At 36.5% G+C, this 23,114-nt stretch overlaps 1 protein-coding gene across 1 annotated transcript in view; it reads right to left on the reverse strand.

The window, feature by feature from the left end:
- The window catches only part of Trpa1 (transient receptor potential cation channel subfamily A member 1), a 50,177-nt gene that overhangs the window by 22,932 nt on the left and 4,131 nt on the right, over positions 1-23,114 (reverse strand). Inside the window, 14 exon segments of the mRNA XM_069991700.1 lie at positions 1,308-1,401; positions 1,782-1,948; positions 3,474-3,588; positions 4,449-4,613; positions 4,701-4,870; positions 5,852-5,952; positions 6,787-6,886; positions 8,705-8,753; positions 9,933-10,069; positions 10,654-10,799; positions 10,968-11,076; positions 13,193-13,300; positions 18,561-18,736; positions 20,979-21,138. Of these exon segments, the coding sequence (XP_069847801.1) occupies positions 1,308-1,401; positions 1,782-1,948; positions 3,474-3,588; positions 4,449-4,613; positions 4,701-4,870; positions 5,852-5,952; positions 6,787-6,886; positions 8,705-8,753; positions 9,933-10,069; positions 10,654-10,799; positions 10,968-11,076; positions 13,193-13,300; positions 18,561-18,736; positions 20,979-21,138 (1,797 nt within the window).

Raw genomic sequence — 23,114 nt, forward strand, 5'->3', positions numbered from 1 at the left:
GCTGAGATATCAAGGCAGCAGATTGTCTGAAATGTCCCATTTCAAAACACCACAAAAGATATGGTCCTTGTATTCCTTTGCTTCTTGTACCTCAAAGATAAATTACAATCCATATGATTTATGCATAAAGTATAAAACATGAAGTAACATAAATATCTCTGCATGCTTCAGAAATATCAGATGGTATCAAGCAAGTCTATGTGCTTAAGAATGAGTTGCTTTTACTAAATGTCTGGCTAGAAATATTCTATTGGTTTGCCCTAAGATATCATGTCTGTCAGGATTTCTAGAGAATTTGTAGATGATTAAGATTCCTTTGCTCAGACAATGACCATTTATTGCCCTAATTCAGATGTTTTCCCCCTGTACTGAGGTCAGCTATAGTTTTGGTCTAGTCTTCCATAATTCTCAGTCTGGAATAGAGGTTTTACTTTTGTGTCTTACTTGTGGATTAATAGAGAATACATGGCTACCTGGGAGTAGAAAGACCAGTGGGGGATTGATGCTGAAATGGGAAATGAATATTCTATAGATGCTTAACACAGGAAAGAATGTTTATAGAGTCATTAGAATGACTCCTTGGCTGTGTAGAGACAGGTATTTCTATATCTAAGATATTTGCCTTACTACACATCCAGTGACCCAAATAAATGACTCTGACAAATAATACTGCCTGGCCAGGATTCCCTTTTAGAACCAGAATAGACACAAGGTCCCATATGGCCCAAAGGTAGTGCATTTCACCTCTCCTCTTTTGTTCAACTCCAGTGCCCAACAGGACTTGTGGGAAATTGCTTTTCCTGTACAAATCTTTCATAGTTACACCTCTATACAGTGTGAAGACAAAAGTCAGGCCAACGAGCAGCTGATGCTCAGAACAACAGTTCTTGATTTGTGAGAAGAGAGTCCAATTATCAGATCTGATTTTTATGGAAAGCAAGATTATCTGGGCCCTTCAGGAAAATACCTGAGCTGTAAAATATTAGACACTAATGAAATTTGAAACAAAAATATACATGTCAAACAAAATATATCTAGAGACCAGGAGACTTTATTCTACTAACAAACAGCACTTTGCAGTCTCTGCCCCAAACAGACTGTTTAGAGAACAAACATATTTACTACAGGCTCTCACTAATAGGACTCCTAATTGAAGGAATCAAATACTTGTTCCCTAGCTTCCAATGTAGCCTGTAAAAACCCAATGTTCTAGATAAAATTTACTATTAGAAGTTAATGATTAATGCAATAACTCATTAATGCAATAACTCATTACTCATTTCAATAATGAATACATAGGCACTTACTTTCATGCACTCTGGGAGGTATTCTACCATTTCCATGATTGGACATCTGTTGCTTGGAGAATGATGAGTAAAAACCTTCAGACATTCATCCCACCTATAAAAGCAAATATGTAAGACACATGCCATTCTTTATCCTTCTTTTCTGAAAAATAGTTGAAAACTTCAGTTTCTTTTTGTAGCTACTAGAGTAAAGATGAATGTGTTTGTTGTCTTCCACGAGGGAGAAGAGGGAGAATGATGGAAAGGGTGACTCAGGTCAAGATGTACTGTATGTACTAATGGGAATGCTAACATGAGGTCCTCGGGCACAGCTAATTGATGCTAGTCAGTGTTTTTCAATAATGTATACAGCTGACATTTTAATATGCTGATTAAATGCTGAAGCCCCTCCCACTTTCTGTCTTCCTTTCTATTTCCTCTCTGGCTGTGAATCACTCAGGGAACACTGAGTGCAGTGGACAGGGAGACAGGTACCTCTTGCTCCTGATGGTGGTGAGGACCACCTCTTTCCTCTTGTTATGAAGTGCGATGTGCAAGAAGGAAGCCTGCTGTTTATTCATCACGATGTCTGCGTCGTGGTTCAGAAGGAGCGCCACAGCTTTGGCATGCCCCTCCCGCGCCGCGAAGTGGAGCGCAGTGTTCTTTTAGAGAAAATGGGAGATAAAAAAAAATTGGGACGAAAATTTGGCATATGTGCACAATGTAATTCTATGCTTCCATCAGAAAGAATGACATTGTACCTTTCATAAGGAAATGGGAAAAAGAACACATGAAGTAAGCAAGACCCAAAGAAACACAGGTTGCTTGGTTCCCCTCATTTGTTGTAACTAGAAGGTGCCCTATAAATCTATAAGTAAACACACTGTATGGTAAAAGACAAAAAATTACACTTGGACATGATAAGTTATACAGGACTCTAGACATTCTCATATGAGACCAGCGGAGGATATTCTTAGGAGAGGATCACAAAGTTTCAATAGCTATGGGAATATGATCCTATACAATAATGTTTACTGAAATGAACTCCACAAAATAAAAACAAGAAGTTTTATATTATTTTTCTGCTTCTTTTTTTCTTTTCTTCTTTGTCACTGGTTTTTATTTCCGTAACCTTTGCCTTGTATGTAAGTTTCTCTGCTTGGGGGAAGGTAAAGAAGAGCATAGAAATGGTTGGGAAAGGGTGAAAAATGCAGCAGTGATACTAGACATGACATTGAAAATGAACTACATGAATTGTCGGGCAGGAGGGTCAGGAGTGAAAAAATTGGGAGAAAACAAGGGAAGAGGTGATACTGTTTAAAAAGAAATTACTCATCATCTGACTTATCTAACTTATCTGCAACCTCACTGTATATTGGGACAATGGAAAATCATTGTCTTATAGCATTGTGGAATTGCTCTAAAGAAATGATTCACAGACTTAACTATTCAATACTCACATGCATCAATTTAAGATTTATTCAGAATCATCCTGCTTTGAAATAATGAGTTTATCATCCCAATATAGTGTGTGTGTGTGTGTGTGTGTGTGTGTGTGTGTGTGTGTGTATGTTTATAGGGCGGTGATTCCACAAGGAAACAGGGCAGGCATTCAGCTAAGGATGCTGTGAATATAGAGGAGAATATTCCAAGGAGGTTGCTCATCTCTGAGCTGTGCTTTCCCAATTTGGGGTTTATAAGCTAGTAAAAAACAAATTGGATTGTCGTAAGGTTGCCACTTCTCTGTCTTGCAGTGAGAAGACATTTTAAAAACAGACAAGAGTGACTTCCTATGTCTGTCATTTCATGAACAATGTATATTTCAACACTCTTCAAAGGAGGAAGGGCATTAATAGCACCACAAAAGACAGTCAGTCTTTCCAATCAATGGACTTCAAAACAACCCAATTTCGTAAATACTCAGTCCTGCTCTCTTCATTCTTCTAGGTTCACCAGAGCATGGTGAAAGCTTTATCTTCAAGTCTAATGGGCCTGGAAGGGCCTGTGTGACCATGGAAGGGTGGCCACTTAGTGTTCTCCCATTTCTGTTTCCCTGTTGCTCATACCTTACCACAACAAAAGGCTGGAGGTAGAACGGGACAGGGAGAGAGCAGACAGCTAAGATGAAGGCTTCCTGGCAATTTTGGAATCAGATTTTGAGTTTGATAAGAAAAATAGAGTACCTACCCCCTCTTCATCTAGCCGATCTGTGCACTTCAAATTGGTATCCAGAATGACCTTCATGGTCTGAGTGTACCCACCCATGGAAGCATGATGCAAAGCCGTCCAGCCATTGTGGTCACTGTCAAGAGAGTTGAGAAAGGACCTGTGCTCACAGTATACAGCAACAAAGGAGGAGGCAACAATGCTTGATAAGAAATGTACTCATTACCTGGTTCATGTAATTGTAACCCCTCTGTATGGTATTTTCACAATAAAAAAATATAAGATGAAATGTGGGATGGCAACCACTCTGTTCATGGTATGTGGGTCGAATGACAAAGTGACCACCGTTTGTGATCTATAATTTGATATTTAGCGTATAATTATCTATCAATAACATAATCCAAACAAATATTTTAATCAGGAGATTAAAATATAGAGCACATAAACACATTTCCAAATGTTTGAGGATGAAGGAAGTGACCACATGTTTGTGTCATATAAAGGTGCTATGTGCTATTGAATGCTATTTTCAATTTTGTTGTATTGTTTCATTAAATATTGTGCCAATAATGCTCCACAATAGTAGTTAGTTTTTATGGTTAATAGTGTTAGTAATAACATCATTGGAGGTGGTGGAGGTAGCCCTGGAGCTTGATTTAATGGTCTGGGCCCTGTCCCTAAGCTTTTTTGCTCAAGGCTGGAGCTCTACCACTTGAAAGTAGAGCTTTCAGCTTTTAGGTGGTTAATTGGAGATTTCTTGCTGACTTTCCTGTTCAAGCTGGTTTTGAACAACAATTCTCATATTTCAGTCAACTGAGTAGCTAGGATTACAGTCATGAGCCACTGACACTTAGTGATATTGCCTTTTAACAGTTGAAAACTCACATATGTTTTAAGAATAAGATGGACAGAAACGTTTACTGAGATATAAATTAAGATAACATAATTAAAATATAGAAAAAGGCAACCTAATACTGAAGCTCCACATGTCCTCACCTGAGAAACAATGCTCCTTTTTTCAGTAGAAGTTGAACAACTTTATCATGCCCATTCTTGGCGGCCAGGTGAAGAGGAGTCATCCCGTGGAGATCCCCTTCATTCAAGAGCCTTGTGTCGCTTATGTCTTGCAGGAGCCTCTGACAGGTATTGATTCGCCCATAACTTGAAAGATAGTATGTTTATGTATTTTCAAAGTCAGTATTACATCAGAGAAGGACATACTCATAGATCATGAAGACTGGCTTTTACCTGGCTGCAAAATGCAAGGGTGATTTCTTATCTTTGCTTTTTGAGTGAATAGACACGTTGAAACCAAGTAGGTTATTTACCGAGACAGGGACCCCCTGTCTGCATGCGTAATGGAGAGGGGTACACCCTTCATTGTCTTCATCCATCACAAGTTCCTTAATATGTTGCATCTATGGGAAAATGAATATTTGTATAGAACTCTATTGTGTTAATACAGCATTTTTCTAAATACTCTGCAGCATAGAATTTTCCAATAAGTGTCAATTTGTATTCCGCAAGGACAAACCTGCAAACTACCTAAAGAATATTAGGATAAAATAAGTAAGGATGAGATATCATGCTCTCTCTAAAATGTACATTACCCTATTAAAGGCTCTGAGAGATTTTGCAGTCAGGGAATGTACCTAAACAGCATTTTCCAAACATATGTGGCCATACTTTCTAATCTCCTCCTTTATTCCCAAAAGAATGCTTAACATGTTCTTTTAAACAAATGGATGAGAATATTAAAATTAGGCTTATTTGGTCTTTTATAGTATATTAAACAAAACAAAGAAGAGCAAATAAGTCACTTACTCAAATTAATAGACATTGTTAATTTTGTTTAAAATATTCAAGTATAGCTGTTTTTGATTGATTCTTAAAGGGAGACACTGTATAAAAATCTATTTATTACTAAAAATGGCACATTTCACATATGCCCAGTCTGTAACTACTGATAAATATAAATATAGAGATACTGCTTTCAGCCTGGAATCAATAAGTCAAGTGTATCAAGGAGATTCTTGGTAAAATATTGTTAATTTGCTTACATACTTAACTTTCTCACTGTTATAAAATTTATAACCATGAATGATTGAAGGAAACATGACTAATTAAGATGTATCCTTATTATAAATGTGTATGTACAACAATCCTTTGTAACATCAAAAACCAAAAACCAAATTGAATGAACTATCATCATCATCACCACCACCACCACCACCACCACCACCACAATGGGAATACATGTTCAAATGCAGCATTTTTATTTTAAAACAGTTTTGAAATCCCTGAATAAAATTTCATATCGTAAAATTCATAGCAAACAAAACCAGCTTACTTCCTGCAAAACACAGCTCAGTCTGTGAAAATCCACAGACATACCTTACCTGCATAAACTCAGGTTGTAAATTTTTTAATCCATAAGGTTGCTGTACGGTCAAATGTAAGAAGTTACGTCCAAGATGATCTTTTATATCAACCTTGGCACCTATAAAAAAGAATATAATATAAATTAGAATTCTTAATATTTATTGAAAGGATGGCTTATGATAAATTTTCAACTTAATATCTTGACTAAAACTTTTTGCCAACCTTCAACAGAAAATTTAATGTAGATGGAAAAACTAAATGTTTAAAAATATGGTACATGTTTGTGTGTATCTGTGCACATGTACATGTGTGTGAGGTAGAAAGTGTTTGATATATTACATTAATACATAGAGCCATAACTTAAAAAACATTTTGTTATCATAAGGGTGATGTATAAAGGGGTTACAGTTACATAAGCCAGGTAAAGAGTTAATTTCTTTTTGGACAATGTCACCCTTAAACCCTAACTTTTGAAACATAAAATATGAACATGGAGCAATTGAAAGATGAAAAGAATGAAATGGGGGAAGAGCTCTTTCTTCTCTGAAGAGAAAAAAGGAGGAGAGGGAGCAGAAAGATGAATGATGGGAGGTAAAGTGGAGAGGAGAAGAGGGGGAGGGGATGGGAAGAATTGGGGACAGCTCTACTCTTTGTTCTCACAGCAGTAAGTTAATGGATGTAACAGGGATGGTTACAACACCTATGCCATAGAGAATTGACTCATTTATAGACAACTGATACAATGTTCAGCAAACACCTGATGTGTAACTGTTGCCTATGAATGTTATCTACCACTATTCTGAAATCATCTTTTAAATATTGCTCCTTTACTAGACATGGGAAATGTTTCAGTTTAATACATAACAGGTGAAAATCAAGGCTTCATATACAGGAACACAAGTAAATAAATAAGAGTTTATTCCAAAGACTTGGCTTGTCTCCCTTTTTGTACCTTTAGAGAGTAGCAAATTCACAATATTCCAAGATGCAGAGGCCGTTGCTAATATCAGAGGAGAGCGCCCTTCTGAATCAGTGGTGTTGATATCTGCTCCCTAAGACAAAGTAAGTCATTCACCAAAGAGCTATGCACAGATCAATCAGCTTGCACTGAAGTATCAGAAATACACTGGGATAGAGCATCTATATTATGGACACTACTCAAGTACATGACTAAGCATTGCATTTCATGAAATTTCCCTCTATTTTGTACATTAGAATATCAGAAATCAGGGCTTTTTAGGATAATTTCAATGTTGAAAATATTCTCACATGTTAGGTGTCTAACTGCTATCTTGTAATAGTTGTATTGCTTTGTAAACCCTAAAAGGAAAACCCTCTACTATCGAAGCTAAGAAATTATTTTAAATAAACTTGTAGATTGTATATATGAATTTTATGTCATCTGACACAGATAAACTAAAATAACTTCATTGAAATTACTAAGGTAAAGTTTTCTGTTCAGCTTTTATCTGAGACAATTTTTATTTAAAGGCCCAAATGATGGCATATGCTTATCATAACACTTACTCAAGAAACAGAATAATGATTTGAGGCCAGCCCTAGTAAAAATAAATTAGTGAGACTCAATTTCAACAAACTGAGTATCTAATCGATATCAATCATCATCTAATCAATCATCTAATCAATATCAGCTATGTCAGAGTTATAAGTTTTATAGTTCGAGGCCAGCCCAGGGAAAAAATAAAATAAAACCAAGGCAAAAGCTCCTATATGAAAAATAAGCTAAGAGATAAAAAGTGCTAGGCATGTAGCTCAAGCAATAAAGTACTTGCCTAACAAGTGTGAGTCCCTGAGTTCAAATCTGCGTACCACCATGTTCTAAATTTAACAATTATATTTTGTCAGTATTATAAAATATTATAAGTATTATAAAATATTACAATGATAATGTTTCCTGGAACAAAAACAAAAAACAAAAAAGAAGCCTTTGAGAATTTCCTGAAAATGTCTATATTTTGAACAGGGTAATCCAAAAGTTTAAACACTGATTATGGACATTTCCCTTCGTTCAGGATCTAGTGGACACGGGTGACTGGCTGCTGGTCCCCACTGAGAGACTGGTGTCAGGTGCAAGTCTGCCATAGTTCTCTTGCTAGTAGAGGAAACAGATGGCAGCATCCCCAGGAAACCATGTGTGTCAAAATACCCATGATGTTCACAGAGGCCTTCTAAGATTCTTTTACATAATCATTATGATTTCAGTAGCTTTTACTGGCAACACACTTGTGTTATATACATGTGAAACCCTATTTTTAGCTACTATGGTGGACCTATAAAGGGTTATCATACATGTATCCATTTACAGGACTTGTAAAACTTTAATTCAAAAGTTGATTGCTCCCATTGCTTACAGTAAAAAATACCTCATGCTTACATTTGCAAGAATTCCTCAATAATTTTTCTCAATCTCTTTGTTTTTCCTGGCTTGACAAGTGGTGGCGAGGCATGGGACTAAAAGCTTACTGGCAGGTGAAGGCAACTTAAGTTGAAAGTCCATTTCTGCCTCAAGCCACTGATGCTGAGGAAGGATTAGTGGAAATCCTTAAGACCTGTACTCCCAAGAAAACTGGTTCACAGACCATCAAAAGGCCTCTACTTGCAATAGCCAAATAAGCTCTAAGCAGGAAAGCATTGATGGGGACATCAGAAGGCACACTTCGGTAAGAAGGTTGGCCATGATACATCCCTACAAAATATACTCTAGTTGCCAACATGGAACCCTTTCTTTGTTGCTATGTGAGAAACTAACAGGTGGTTAAATTTTGAAAATCAAGATTATATACTTAGATAATGAGTTTTCAACTGTAAATAATAATTAAGAAAAGTACACTTATTGGTTGAATAATTACCACTGAAATTAAGTAGTCTGCTAGCTCATGATGATCAAATAATGAGGCTCTGCAAAAAAGAAAATTGAGATAAAAATATAGAAAACAAGGAGGAGGCTGCAATGCTTGATAAGAAATGTACTCATTATCTTGCCCATGTAATTGTAACCCCTCTGTACAGTATGTTCACAAAAAATTAAAATTAAAATTAAAAAAATATAGAAAACAAAGTTATTATATCAGAACACAAGTCCTTAGCTGAATATCAAATAATATGATATGTTAATGATTGGTAGTCTCTCAGAATTTACCACTGATGCTGATTAGCATATTTTCAAAGTCATGGTGATAGGAGAAAATCAAATTCAAGCAAGACACAACTAAAATTTACCTCTGGAGTTCAATAGCCTCCCTCCTACCCCCCACTTCCCCCCCTGCTTGAGACCTGTTTAGTCACAAAAGCTAACAAGATAACTTTAGCTTCCCTGAATGTTTATGAAGCCAACACTAATGGAGAGAGTTAAAGTCACAGTCAGTTAAAAGGGTAGTGCTAATTAGTAAAGCAAATAGTAGAGCAGCACTGTGACACATGCTAAAACCATGCTTTATAGTGTAAATTCCATTTCTATATTCCTTTCACAAACTTTATCCCCTCTTCCTGTCCCTTTATTTATGGATTTGAGAATCAGATTTTTTATTTTTACCAAAAGCCTCATAAGAGGTTGCTTTTCTGGATAAAAATATTGGTTATATTTAGAAACTTTAGGAGTTGAAATATTGTCTCTATTTTTCTAAACCAATTCCTTCTTAGGTACATTTGCTATTTAAGATTGTATTCAAAAGGTCCATTTTAACTATACTCCAGTCACCAGATTTCCAAATTGAATAATATTGGAATCAAAGAGTTCTAAAAACCTCTGGTACTCCTATAGGAGAACTGAAGCAGGATGGACTGAAATGGCTTAGAAAGCCATGTGTGTTGGCTTTCCTTAGCACATAGGAAGTTATTCTTGAGCCTAAATCTAGTGGCCTAAGAATACAGAACACACCAATGTAACTTTTATTCTGTAAAAATCAGTTTAACATTGTGTTCTGATATCTAGGCTATAGAAAAAAATCCAGTTGAACTATAGGACCTTAGTTGTTCTTCTCTCTTGGGCTAAAATTGTTTAGAATCCTTTTGCTGAATGTATAATTGAACTTGTGAAGGCTAAACATCTATATACAGAATGAGAAGTGGGGAACTTGCCTGTGCAACAGAGTCTCATGATTTCCATCAACAGCATTAACAATATCACTGCTACCAGAATAGGAAGAGATCATCATTTTAACAATCTCAGTGGCTCCTTGGGTTGCAGCAAAATGAAGGGCCATGCACTTGGCATTCTAGAAACAGGTTTGATAGCAGAGTCAGTGTTTATATCTCAGAGGAGGATATAACTTATACACCGTTTTGTGGAAAACATGTTGTTCAACAAAATTCCAGACACTGACAGGAAAAGACCTGAAATCTATACTTTTAGTCACCCATAACTGGCCCCAGGGTCACTCAATTCTTGTATATACATATCCTTAGAAATTAGTTAATGGTCCAAAAATAAAATATGTTAACTGTCCAGGATGGAATTATAACCAAAGATATTAATGATTGGAATTCAGAGTTCCTGGATGACAATAATTTATTATTGTACTTGAGGAAACACTTTGAGTTATTTAATGATGGGTAAGCTGTTTGTAGTCTTTACTGCATCTGCATTTGTAATAGTTTTAGATATGTTGAAATTTACAAATATAAAAATCAAGATATCGTGCTTTTACTAGAACAGAAGGGAATACTATATACTTTCTGCTATATACATTTCCAATTCACACTGACTGTAAATAAATTGTAATGTATCTTCAGATACATTACAAGATACATCTTGTGATGATTCTAAAATAAAAGTATCTTACAAAGTATGAACAAATACCTCCTGCAGGTCAATGTGTGCACCATTGTCCAGACACATTTTAATCATTTCCAAGTCACCACTCTGCACAGCCAGGTGGAGTGGGCTGGCTTTCTTGTTATTCACAAAATTGATATGAGACTCCCGGGTGTATCCACTCTGCTCACCTTTAGAAGGAAGTATAATTTGAAATGAACATTTCAATAAAGTAAGATTTTATAAGGAAATTTAGACTTACATGAAAGATTATGCAGAGATCCTATTAAAAACTTCTCAAGCATATCTACCAGGACACTCTTCTGTATTTCGAAGAATTAAAGCAAGTCTCCACTCACCAAACTTTAATATTAGTTCCATGCATTTTTTGGCACCTGAAAACGCAGCCTGGTGTACAGGGTAATCTCCCCACTTATTTGGCTTACAGAGTTTTGCTCCTTTACTTAACTGGTGGAAAAGATAAAGACAAAAGTCAATGACATGAGTTAAACCCAAAATCACAAGAGTGAATGTGTGTATCTGTGCCATTCCTGGAATGTTCTACTTCCCTGGACCACAATAAAAACATAGAGACTTTGTACTTATACAAAAATCTATGAAAGACAGTAATTTCAGATGTAGGCTAAGATTCTTCAATATACTTATGTTATAACTTTTGAAGATGGAGTAACACCGTGATTCAAAATTATCAACTTGATAACTCATAAATGCAACATACTTTAATGGAATGTATGAATATTTTTTAAAAAAAGAATATCATGATCTCTATGCTGTGTTGCAATTTCTATGAAAATAAAGTGATAGTCTCCAGATTTTTTCTTTATTTATTTAAAGTTAATAGGAACTATATAAACTATAAATAAAGATTAATAATATACCAGCAGTTATAAAATCAAGAAAATCAGTTATTTTCATTAATAAATGTTCTTTACTACACAAAAATTAGAATTAGGATTTATCATTTCACCTGAGCCAATCACTTTGAAGTACTATTTTGTGTACCTTAAACTTCAATTTTAAGTACCTTTCACCATTATGATATATCAGATTTTGAAAGTAAATTCTTAAAATCTTGCCTCTGAGAGCCAGGATGAGCATATGCATGTGTTTAACATATATGTGTGCCTCTGTATAATTCTGTGTTCTTAAAAATGGAGCATATGCCTCAAAAAACCATATTGTTAACGAATATATTTTTGAGCAAATTCTTTATAAAACAATACCATCACACAGTATATACATAAAACTTATACTTGGAAAGAGATAACATCTTAAATATATATGCACATATATGCTTGCAAATATGCATATATGCAATTATGTATATATGTATGTATGAACATATATATGTATATATAATTGTTCTAATTTTTCCTATTTTCTAATTATTTTTAGTTTTTGGTTGGAGTGAAGTTTATTTTCATTCTTTTTATTATGTACTGTATTCTCTTTTTGGTATAATCATGTCAGCTTGTAGGCTACATATTCATTTCTAAGTCTATCTAGTGAATATATTAACATATATTTGCACATGCAAGTATAGGTCATCATTTTAAAATGTTTTCATTTTATGTTCTTTCTTTGGAGTGTTGAATAAGCAAAATCAATGGTAAGATTCAGGGGAGAACTCAATGTAATTTCATAGAAAGGCTAACTCACAGTTCAACCAATAAAATCAGAAAGGAGGTACTTGAATAGAGAAGTAGGTTTAAGGAGAGAAGGGTAGATGAATGAAGAAAAGGAAAGGGAGAGAATAAAATCCTAAACTTTCTACAATATTAAGAAAAGCAAGGAAAGGACTGGGGTTGGGAGAGATTTAGAAGAATGTTAAAAGGGGTAACATTGATCAAGATGATTTGTATTCATAAACTGCTTTATTGAATGGCAACTCCTTTGCACAACTACTTAAAGATAATAAAAATAGATAACAAATACAGAAACTGCTCTGAATAGTACACATGAGATTAAAGAATATTTGAAAGAAAGCTATTGCCTGGAATTCTAGGAGTGCATTAAAAAGGTAATGACAGAAGCAAATGAAGTCACCAAATTGTAATCCCCATTGCTAGTCTTTCTGGACCCCCAGGTAGCCTTTCCTGAGAATAGACTGGTTCTGCACACTCAGGACAGTGGTTGAGAATCTTTAGTCATTACATTGCTGATATTTTCCCATTTGAAAACTGAGATAACAATGCTGCTCTTGGGAGCTGGAATGGCTATGTTCCTTTTGGTTTTTATATTATGGGTCAAATAATTCATCTTTACCTTTGACTACTTGGAGGCTCAGAATTAAATATCTTTATCAACATACTTGCTAGTACACTTTGCATTTTTATTCTGGCCTAAGCCTTAGTTTCATCTTAATTTTTCCTGCCTATATTTCCTTGTACTTGAGTTTTCTCACGTCTTCCATGAAACATTATTTCAACATGATTCATATGCTCCATATTCAATGTTAAGTCCATTTAGGATCTAAGAATGTAGAAAGACATAAAAATATACAGAACTAAGATTTTAAACCAATCTTCTGTGAAAAGAAATAGCAAAATAATATCATACAAACCAAAATATTCAGTGCTTCACTATTATCTCTGGCACATGTGCTCAATACCGCTGTGTTTCCGTTTTCTCCTTCCAAATTAATATCAGTAGTGCTGTGCTCAGTTAAGACCTACACAGGAGAGAGGAACAATTGTCAAGAAGATAATTTTCAGATTTCCAAATAAGAACTTATTTTCCCTCGACTCTAAGCTCTCAGATGCTGAGATGTCTTTTTCCACTTTATTTAACTCTTTCAACAAACTTGCATATAATGGATAGAAAGTAAATTAACCAAAATGGATAAAATTATAAGTGTAAGATCACATCAATTCAGGCAATGTTGAGTTATGGAATTGAAAGTAGAATACAATTATAGATACATATTGGAGTTTCACTGAATACTTACTATTTTTTAAAGTGAATTACATTAAGTGATATTTTCAAAAATTATTTTGTAGAAGTATTTGGAATGTGTACACGAGGAGAATGAAAGAGGCATGGGAAGACAAGGAAGAAAAGAGAAAGAGAAATGATAGAAGGATGGGATTCAACTTAACAAAAATTACTTCATGTTTTTTCTTTCCTCCTAAAACTAACATCTTTGAACTGACCCACCAGATACTTCTCCTCTTGATAAAATAGTGTGATAAAACTATGACATATTTTAACTTTTCAAAAGGTTTATTAAATAACTATGTTATCAGAGTACATTCCCAATAGAATATGTCCCAGTGTGAATGTCAGCAAATAAATTTGGCCACTAAGAAGCTCTGCTCCTAGGAGAAACTTCTAGGTTTTAGGGCTCAACAACATGAGGAAACTGACAAGGGATATAAGGAAATAAAACCAAAAAGATCATTTCCTGAATTTTAGACAACTTCTCACTCTATTCCTTCAAAAAAATATTTTATTGTCATTGTAGAGGTGATGTCCAGAGGGGTTATAGTTATATGAGTCATGTAATGAGTACATTTTGTTTTGAACCATGTCATCCCTTCCCTCATTCTCTCCCAGTTTTTGCCTCCTCTCATCACCCACAAGTTGTATAGTTCATTTTCCACATAGTATCCAGTGTTGTATTTGTTTGTCCTTTGTCCTATCTTTTCTGTGCTCCCTTACCCTCTCAAAGACAAACTAACAAGCAAGACAAAAGGAAGACAACAAGAAACAGCAACAACCACAATAAAACCCCACTTATTTCCATTTCTTGAAGGCCATTTATTAAAATATTATTTATATATACAGAGCTATTGAACCTTTGTGATCTGCTCCTATAAATATCCTCCTTTGGTCTTACTTGTGTGACTATCTAGAGACCTGTATAATTTACCATGTCCCATAGTATTTTCTTGTTTAGTATCCAGTGTGTTTATTTGTATGTAGATTTATAGGCACATTCTTGTTACCACAAATGAGGGAAAACATGAAACCCATGTTTCTCTAGGTCTGGCTTATATCGCTTAATATGATTTTTCCCGAGTCTTTCCATTTCCTTATGCATGGATGGAATATCACTCTTTCTGATACATGAGTAGAATTTATACACACACACACACACACACACACACACACACATACACACACATTTGTCCACTGAGGGACATCTGGGTTGATTCCATATCTTGTCTATGGTAAATTATGCTGCAATGAACATGGTTGTGATTGTAGCTTTAGTGTGGCTTGGTTTGTGGTTAATTGAATAGATGCCCAGGAGTGGGGCTTCTGGATCATAAGGAAGCTCTATGTTTAGTCTTTGAGAAACCTCCATACTGCTTTCCAGAGTGGTTGAACAATTTTACATTCTAACCAATAGGGTAGTAGAACAGATCTAGAATTGCATATAATTTAAACAGCTTTTTTAAAGTTACGCATATGACAGTTCAATAACTATACTCTAACAAATGCTACAAATCTATAATCTGTGACATTTAAAGGGTTAAAATGAAAAAAAATCTCTTTGTATAAATGTTGAAAGGTTCTTTTACACATGATACTAAGCCTTCAAGTTCTATCTTCTAGAGAGAGCAATGAAAGTATACACATTTAGTCATGACTAGGCATTTCAGGAAAGCTGAGAGGTGAACTCTCTAGAGATCCCAGAGATAGGAATCCAAAAAGGGCAAATAAATTGATATTTTGAGATTACATCCCAGAACAAAGACTATGGAGATAGAAGACCACTGACTAATTCCTAGTCCAATGGGCCCCCTAGAATATTGTACTGCCTATGTATTGTACATGTAAGAATGTGAGGTGATACACAGATTACACCTCTTTTACTTTACAATCATGTGGGCAATGGTGGAAAGTCTCAGGGAAGACTGGAAGATACTCTGTAAATGGTCAAGGGCTGGTGGGTGTAGGCCAGTGCTCTGGGCATATGTGAAGAGGTAGGCTTTACGGGCTTTACTCCATCTGCTTCCTATTCCTGATACCTCTACTGAAGCAGATGGGTTTAAGAATAGTTTCAGATGATGCTATGGCTGGTGACACCAAGAAAGAAGAGATTATTTCAGTCCTTTCATTACCATACATCTCTTCTTTTTCCAGTCATGACCCAGCAACATTTCTTTTATGGCTACAATCTAGTTTATAAATCTGTTATGAGCTTATTTTAAATTCTTTTTGTTCTATTTCTATGTAATAATCACCTGTCTGTATTTATTGGTCTGAAATTTTCTAATTCCCAAATCATACTTTTAGAGTCAAGATTAATTATATTAATAGACATTTGTCTCTGAAAAGTCTTCAGACAGCACATGACATTGCTGAGGGTTCCCTACAAAGACTAGGGACCCAACTCAACATGTTCCATTCTATAGGGAACATGTATAATGTAGACATTAAAATAAAAATATTTGTTGGGCACCAGCAGCTCATGTCTGTAATCCTAACTACTTAGGAAGAAGCTCAGATCTGGGGATCATGGTTCAAGAACTCCAGGACACTCATCACGAATTAATCATAGAAAAAGCTGGAAGTGAAGCTGTAGCTCAGTGTTAAGAGTGCTGGCCTTGAGCTAGCCCAGGCCCAGAGTTCGAGCCCCAGGACTGGCAAAAAAAAGTGTATTCTCATGGGACTTTCTAATAACCTCCCCAGAGGTCATCTTGCCACAGCTTTATAGTTCGTCAGCAATCTCCTCTAATCACTCATTCATTCATTCATTTAGCAGCCACCATTTACCAGTACAGTGCTGGGCACTAGACACATTAGCAAAGCAGAGTTCTTCTTTCATTGATAACCATCCGGTAGAAAGAAAAGCATGTGAATATTTATTGACAATACTACATGTTAAGAATTATGATGTTCAAATCAGATACAGTGAGACAACAAGAAGCAGGCTTCCCTTAGTCCCTGTATGCCCATTTTGGAGGGCTAAAAGTTTTTGTGTTAAAGAGAAATGGCTCTCTTTGCTTATTTTCTTAATAAGTTTTTTATTGTGAAAATACCGTACAGAGGGGTTACAATTACATGAGCAAGGTAATGAGTACATTTCTTATCAAGCATTGTTGCCTCCTCCTTTGTTTCCCCTTCCCATCCCTGTCCTCCCATCTCCACAACTGCACTCCCCTGCCAGTCCCCCCTGCCACTCCCCCACGCCAAAATTGTAAAGTTCATTTTCAACATAGCATCTTGTACATTTCATTGTTGCAATGGGTGCATCTGTATCCCTATTTAAAAAATTTGTTTTTTCTTTTCCCTCCCCAAATTATACCAACATCAAATACAGTGAAAACAGGGATTTCCACATACCGTGGGGGAGGGGCATACAAAGCAACAAAAAAAATCACCTTATAAATATGTTAGAAACAATAGCAAGAAAGAAAAAACCACTTTTGTCCTTATCTTGGGGTTCATTTTGCCCAACATCATCTTATCTTTACTTATTTATACATAGTTAGATTTGGGTTATGGCTTAGTACAAAAGCAAAATCATCATTACCAAAATTATTTCCACAGGAAAGCTTATTGTTAGTTCCAAATAGCTTAACTTAGAAATGAACATGAACGGGGCTGGGAAGGTGGCTCAGTGGTAGAGCGCTTGCCTTGCATGCATGAGGCCCTGGGTTCAATTCCTCAGCACCACATAAGCAAAAAGAAAAAAGCTGGAAGTGGCACTGTGGCTCAAGTGGTACAGCCCTAGCCTTGAGCTGAAGAGCTGAGGGACAGCGCCCAGGCCCAGAGTTCAGGCCCCACAACCAGACCCCCACCAAAAGAAAAAAAAAATGAAGAACATGATTCATTTGTAAAATGGCATTCCTTGTTAAGGAAGTGCATGTATTTTCTAGTGTACCTGTGAGGCTCTGAGATGTAGTTGAAAATCAGGGACTAAATCTAATTTTCACCTGATGGACATTCACCAATATTTCCTTTCTTAGAAGAAATTCACTCTCAACTTTTGAAAAAATAAGAAAATTTCCCAATGTTGTCTATGTATTTTCTGCTAGCCTGTATTCTGACAGGCCTCCTGTGCTAACAAAAACAGCACATTACAATTGTATTTTCTGTCTTTGCCAAAGTGCTCACGACCTTCCTACTCTGAATCATAAAATCAATGAGACTAAGAGTGCCAAAGCCTGATCTTGGGAACTTTTGAAAGAGATGAATTTCTAATTCTTGTTTTCATCATTCAGGATGTTAGGCAAGTTATTTAATTTTCTCTGCCTTATTCAGCTGTGAAATAATAGACTTAATGTATAGATGTTTCTTAATGAGAATTTAATAAGCACAGAAACATTAATTGTTGGAAATGAACTTTACAATTTTGGTGCGAGGAAGAGAGGGAGGTAGGGGGTGGGAAGGGATAGTGGAAGAAAAACAAAGGATGGGTAACAATGCTCGAAAAGAAATGTCCTTATTACCTTACTCATATAACTGTAACCCCTCTGTACAGCATCTTACAATAAAATAAAATTTAAAAATGAATGAAATTTATGGTAGTAAAATGGGCATTAGTGGCTCACATTTATAACCTAGCTACTCAGGAGGCTAAGACATGAAAATTCCAGTTTAAAGCCAGACCAGGCAGGAAAGTCCATGAGACTTTTGTATTCAAATAACCACCAAAGAGCCAGAAATAGAAGTGTAGCTCTAGTAGAAGAGCATCAGACTTAAGCATAAAGGCTAAGTTATAGTGCCTAAGACCTGAGTTCAAGCCTCAGACTCAGCACATATAATAAGCTAAAGCTATTTTTTTAACTGTCATCACCATCGCCATCACAACCACTTCCATCACTACTATCATTATCATCAGTTGTTAAGAGTAAATACTTGTAATGATCACATTTCATTTGCCCTGACAGTTTAGATTGGTCACTATGGATCTGGAGAGAGAAGCACACCACACCCCTCCAGCAGTCAGGCCCTCAGAAGTGGGCTGGCACACTAACCTTGGTGATCTCATTGTGCATGCCCTGCACAGCTATGTGAAGGGGAGCCATCATGTTGCTGTTTCGGAGGTTTGGGTTTGCTCCTTGGCTGAGAAGGAACTTCACACTTCCAACCTGGTTGTTCTCTGCAGCCCAATGCAAAGGGGTGTTTCCATAATCATCCATTGCATTCAGCACTGGAAGACAATAGCAAAGTGTTTTGTTCTAATTCCAATGAATATCCCCTAAGTACCTGCACACTTTAGATCTCAGTGCCAAGTCTAAGTATAATCAGCTGCATCTCCTTTATGAGAAATGAAAATAGTTTCAGTTGGGCACCAGTAGTTCACAGCTGTAATCCTACCTACTCAAGAAGGCTGAGATCTGAGAATCACAGTTCAAAGGCAGTCCAAGCAGAAAAAGTCTGTGAAGCTCATAATCACCAACTAGAGAAGAGAAGCTGTAGCTCAAGTATTGGAGCTCAAGCCTTGAAAAAATGAGCTAAGGAACTGTGCCCAGTTGAACTGGGGTTCAAGCCCCCGTACTGTCACACATTAAAAAACAATACTAGAGTTTCAGTTCTCAAGAAACATCTGATGGGCATGTTTAGAATTAAGGCAACTTTTTGGAACTATGGCACTGATCTTGTAAGCTGAGATAAATTTCAGTCTCTAGTATCCACAAGAAATAGATAGTCCTATAGCCATGTTTCTATTTATTTATGAATTTGGAGGCTGTGATAAAATATTGAGATCATATAAGAGCAGAAACAGTATGCCAGGCAATCTATGTGTTCCATGTAACTGTGATTTCATCCAACTCTCAATAATCATTCCATCTGAGCAAGCTGTAGCCACACGTCAAGCACTAAACAAGGATCTATACTTCTACCCTTCTACTCTGTAACCAAATAACTTGAATATGACCTCATCTTTACTATTTTTCACAATTCATTTGTACAAATGTTATTGAGGCTATTGACCTCTCATATTTGATGTCTTTGGACTAGCTGGTCCTTGGAATTCATCAGTCACAATGCCTTTCCTTGGCTTGGGCATCGTCATTACTCTTGTCCACCTCTCTCTTGTCCGTTCTAATCTTCCTCTACTATTTGTCTCTAACTGTTGGTCCTCAGACCTTAAACACTTTTGTTAGCAATGAATGGATGGTTTCCTAAAGCACATTTCTCACTCTCATCTACTTCCTTTTTTTTTTTTTTTTTGGTTGGTCATGGGGCTTGAACTCTGGTCCTGGGCGCTGTCCCTCAGCTCTTCAGCTCAAGGCAAGCACTCTACCACTTGATACAGCCCCACTTCCAGTTTTCTGGTGGTTTATTGAAGATAGGAGTCTCACGGTCTCTCCTGCCCGGGCTGGCTTTGAACCGTGATCCTCAGATCTCAGCCTCCTGAGTAGCTAGGATTATAGGCGTGAGCCACCAGCGCCCGGCTCTCATCTACTTCCTATGCAATAATAGCCCCTGGTAATAAGGGAAATCCTTTCCTTCTATAGTTCTGATTCTGTACTGTGCATTTCCAAGCAGTGATCCGCTAGCCTATATAAACTCAGTATGACCAAATTCCCTTAACTTCAGACACTCACTTTGTTTCTGGTTAGTTTTAGGCCTCCTCCCTAGGATGGTTCATTTATACTACTAGCCTACTTCCCTATGTTAGGAATCTCAAAGTCAGGCACAACTCCAGTACACTTACTCTTCAGATTCAATCCTATTGTCCAGCACTATTGACACTGCATGTGATATATCCTGAATCTCCCCCTTGCCCTATTTCAGCCACATGAATGGAATTTCATTTTCCCTTTACGCTAAAAAACAAAGAAGGAGGCAACAATGCTTGATAAGAAATGTACCCATCACCTTGCTCATGTAATTGTAACCCCTCTGTACAGTATTTTCACAAAAAAATTAAAAATAAATAAATAAATAAATAAAATGGATTTCAGAAAAGATGTAGTTTTTGAAACAATGTCTTGCTATGTAGCCTATGCTGGCCTCAAACTCACCATCCTTCTATCTCTTCCCCTGCCCAAGTAATGATATTAAAAGCATCTGCCACACACACAGCTCACCATCAATTTTGAATTGACCTTCTATTACACTTTCACAGTATTGGTGGGGTTCTATCATAAAGATTTTATCCTACACCTCCCTGTTTAAATATCTGTGGTGTCCACTATTTCATTGTCTAATGTTGGATTTCCCAGATATGTCCAATGTTGGATTTTCTAGGCTAGAAGAGAGAGGATGTCATAACTTATGAGGCAAAACTTGAAGAGCACTCAAATATAGGGAAATTCCCACTCAAGTGAAACATTCTGGTCCTTTGTATACTAATATACCCTTCAGAATCTCTACATACCACAGATCTCAATAAATCTAAGGGATGATGGGTCTGTGGAACCATTACAGTAACATTTATTTACCATCACAAGAAGAGCCACTGATGATCATCTTCATTAATTCAACTTGACCTTCAGCTGCAGCATGATGCAAAGGGGAGACATTCTCATCCTCATCTTTGTTTGATTTCCTTAGGTTCCTCATGCATTTGTGCAACTTATACGCACTTCTTTCACAATCCACCTATAGGTAGGGAAAAATATGTTACCCTAAACAAACATTTGCAAAATGTATTAATATAAAGTTACTCACTTTATAGCTTAAAAACTTTACTAGTAACTAGGCATCAGTGGCTTATGCCTGTAGCTACTCAGGAGGCTGAAATCTGAGTATCCCAGTTTGAAGCCAGCTCAAGCTGAAAAGTCTGTGAGAATCTTATGTCCAATTAACCAGCAAAAACAAAAACAAAAACAGGAGTAGAGTTGTGGTTCTGCTGGTAAAACACTAGCCTTGAACAAGAAAGCTACTGAACAACACTCATATCCCAGTATTCAAAACTATCAAAATGCTTACAGATAGAAGGATAAATGTTGATAGCATAATGCATAAATGTTGATAGCATGCAAATAAATGTTTGTTTTCTTATCATAACTTGTAAACATTGTCTACATTTTCTAGACACTATTAGAAGGCTGACAATTTTCAAAATCTTTGTACAGCAGCATTTAAATATACTTTATTTGATGATTTTTATTAAAAATTATTTCTAGCACTGTTACTTATACTTGAGAATGAAGAGATGTCAGTGAAGCTAAAAGGCAGAATTTATTCTACTGCTAATATGTATTTTAATGTGTGTGTGTGTGGGGGGGGGGGGTCCTGGGGCTTGAACTCAGGACCTAGGCACTGTCCCTGAACTTCTTTTACTCTAGGCTAGCACTTTACCATTTAAGCCAGAGCTTCACTTCCAGCACTTTTTTTTTTTCTAGTTTATTGGAGATAAGAGTTTCAAGGACTTTACTGCCCTGGGCTGGCTTCAAACCATGAACCTCAGATCTCAGCCTCCTGAATAGTTAGTATATGAGAAACTGGCTCCTGGTTTACTGCTAACATTTTTACATTGCGTACATACCGTGCCCACATGCTAAATCACAGATGCCAGAAATGCCAATACATTAGGTATTCTGATGTTTGGCTACCACAGGAAAGGTAAAAAGTACAAAGTTGAATTGCATGTTGGGACGCCAAACCCAGGCAGAAGCCAAATGTTGACACATTCCTGATTGTGTATATGGTAGCCTCCTCTGGAAGCCCAGCATTTATTTTTTTGGGTCTGGTCGTGGGGCCTGAACTCTGGGCCTGGGCACTGTCCCTCAGCTCTTCAGCTCAAGGCTAGCAGTCTAACACTTGAGCCACAGCGCCACTCCGGCTTTTTTTTCTGCTATGTGGTACTGAGGAATCGAACTCAGGGCCTCATGCATACAAGGCAAGCGCTCTACCACTGAGCCTCCTTCCTAGCCCAAGCCCAGCATTTTCAAACCTGTGCTGTGCTAGCTTGCTCTGCTTATTTGCTTGAGGTTCTTCACTTGCATGAATGACATCTGATGCTTCTCCTTGTTCTACATCCATTCAGCTTCCTTCAGCTTCCCACATCCAACCTACCCCTGCTCATAGCCTAAGAGACCATCCTTCCCTTATGCCTCTCTCATATTCTCCCTGGAGTTTCCTATGGACTCTTCCATACTCCACAAAATGTGGGATTACAAAGAACTAATGGTTATAGGAATTGATGTGTTCTCTCTTGTTTTAAGAATGCTAAACACTTTAATTTCTAATATGATAAATCCTAGTAGTTATAGCTCAACACAAACAAGGCATTCTGCAGGATGCTCCATATTATTTAAGTTTAATGGGATTCTGAGAATAAGTTTAAGAAACCTTCTAGTCCTTTCGTGATCTCTTATCTAAAAATGTATTCAATATTTACTACACATTTGTGCATTTAATTCCATAGGTGTAAATATCTTTCTAGAGAAACAGCAAAGGAAAGAGGAAGAAAGGAAAGTTTAAAGCTTTATAGACAGCAGGAGAAGCTACATAGTATTTTATACATTAGAAATCTCCTAGACTATTTGTTAAGTTTTAATTTTTTAGAAGCATAAACATATCAATACAAAAAAATGGGCAAAATAAATGGAAATACATTGTATTCTACAGTA

The sequence above is a fragment of the Dipodomys merriami genome, unplaced genomic scaffold, assembly GCF_024711535.1.
Source record: "Dipodomys merriami isolate MVZ:Mamm:240054 unplaced genomic scaffold, mDipMer1.0.p SCAF_4, whole genome shotgun sequence".
Classification (NCBI taxonomy): domain Eukaryota; kingdom Metazoa; phylum Chordata; class Mammalia; order Rodentia; family Heteromyidae; genus Dipodomys; species Dipodomys merriami.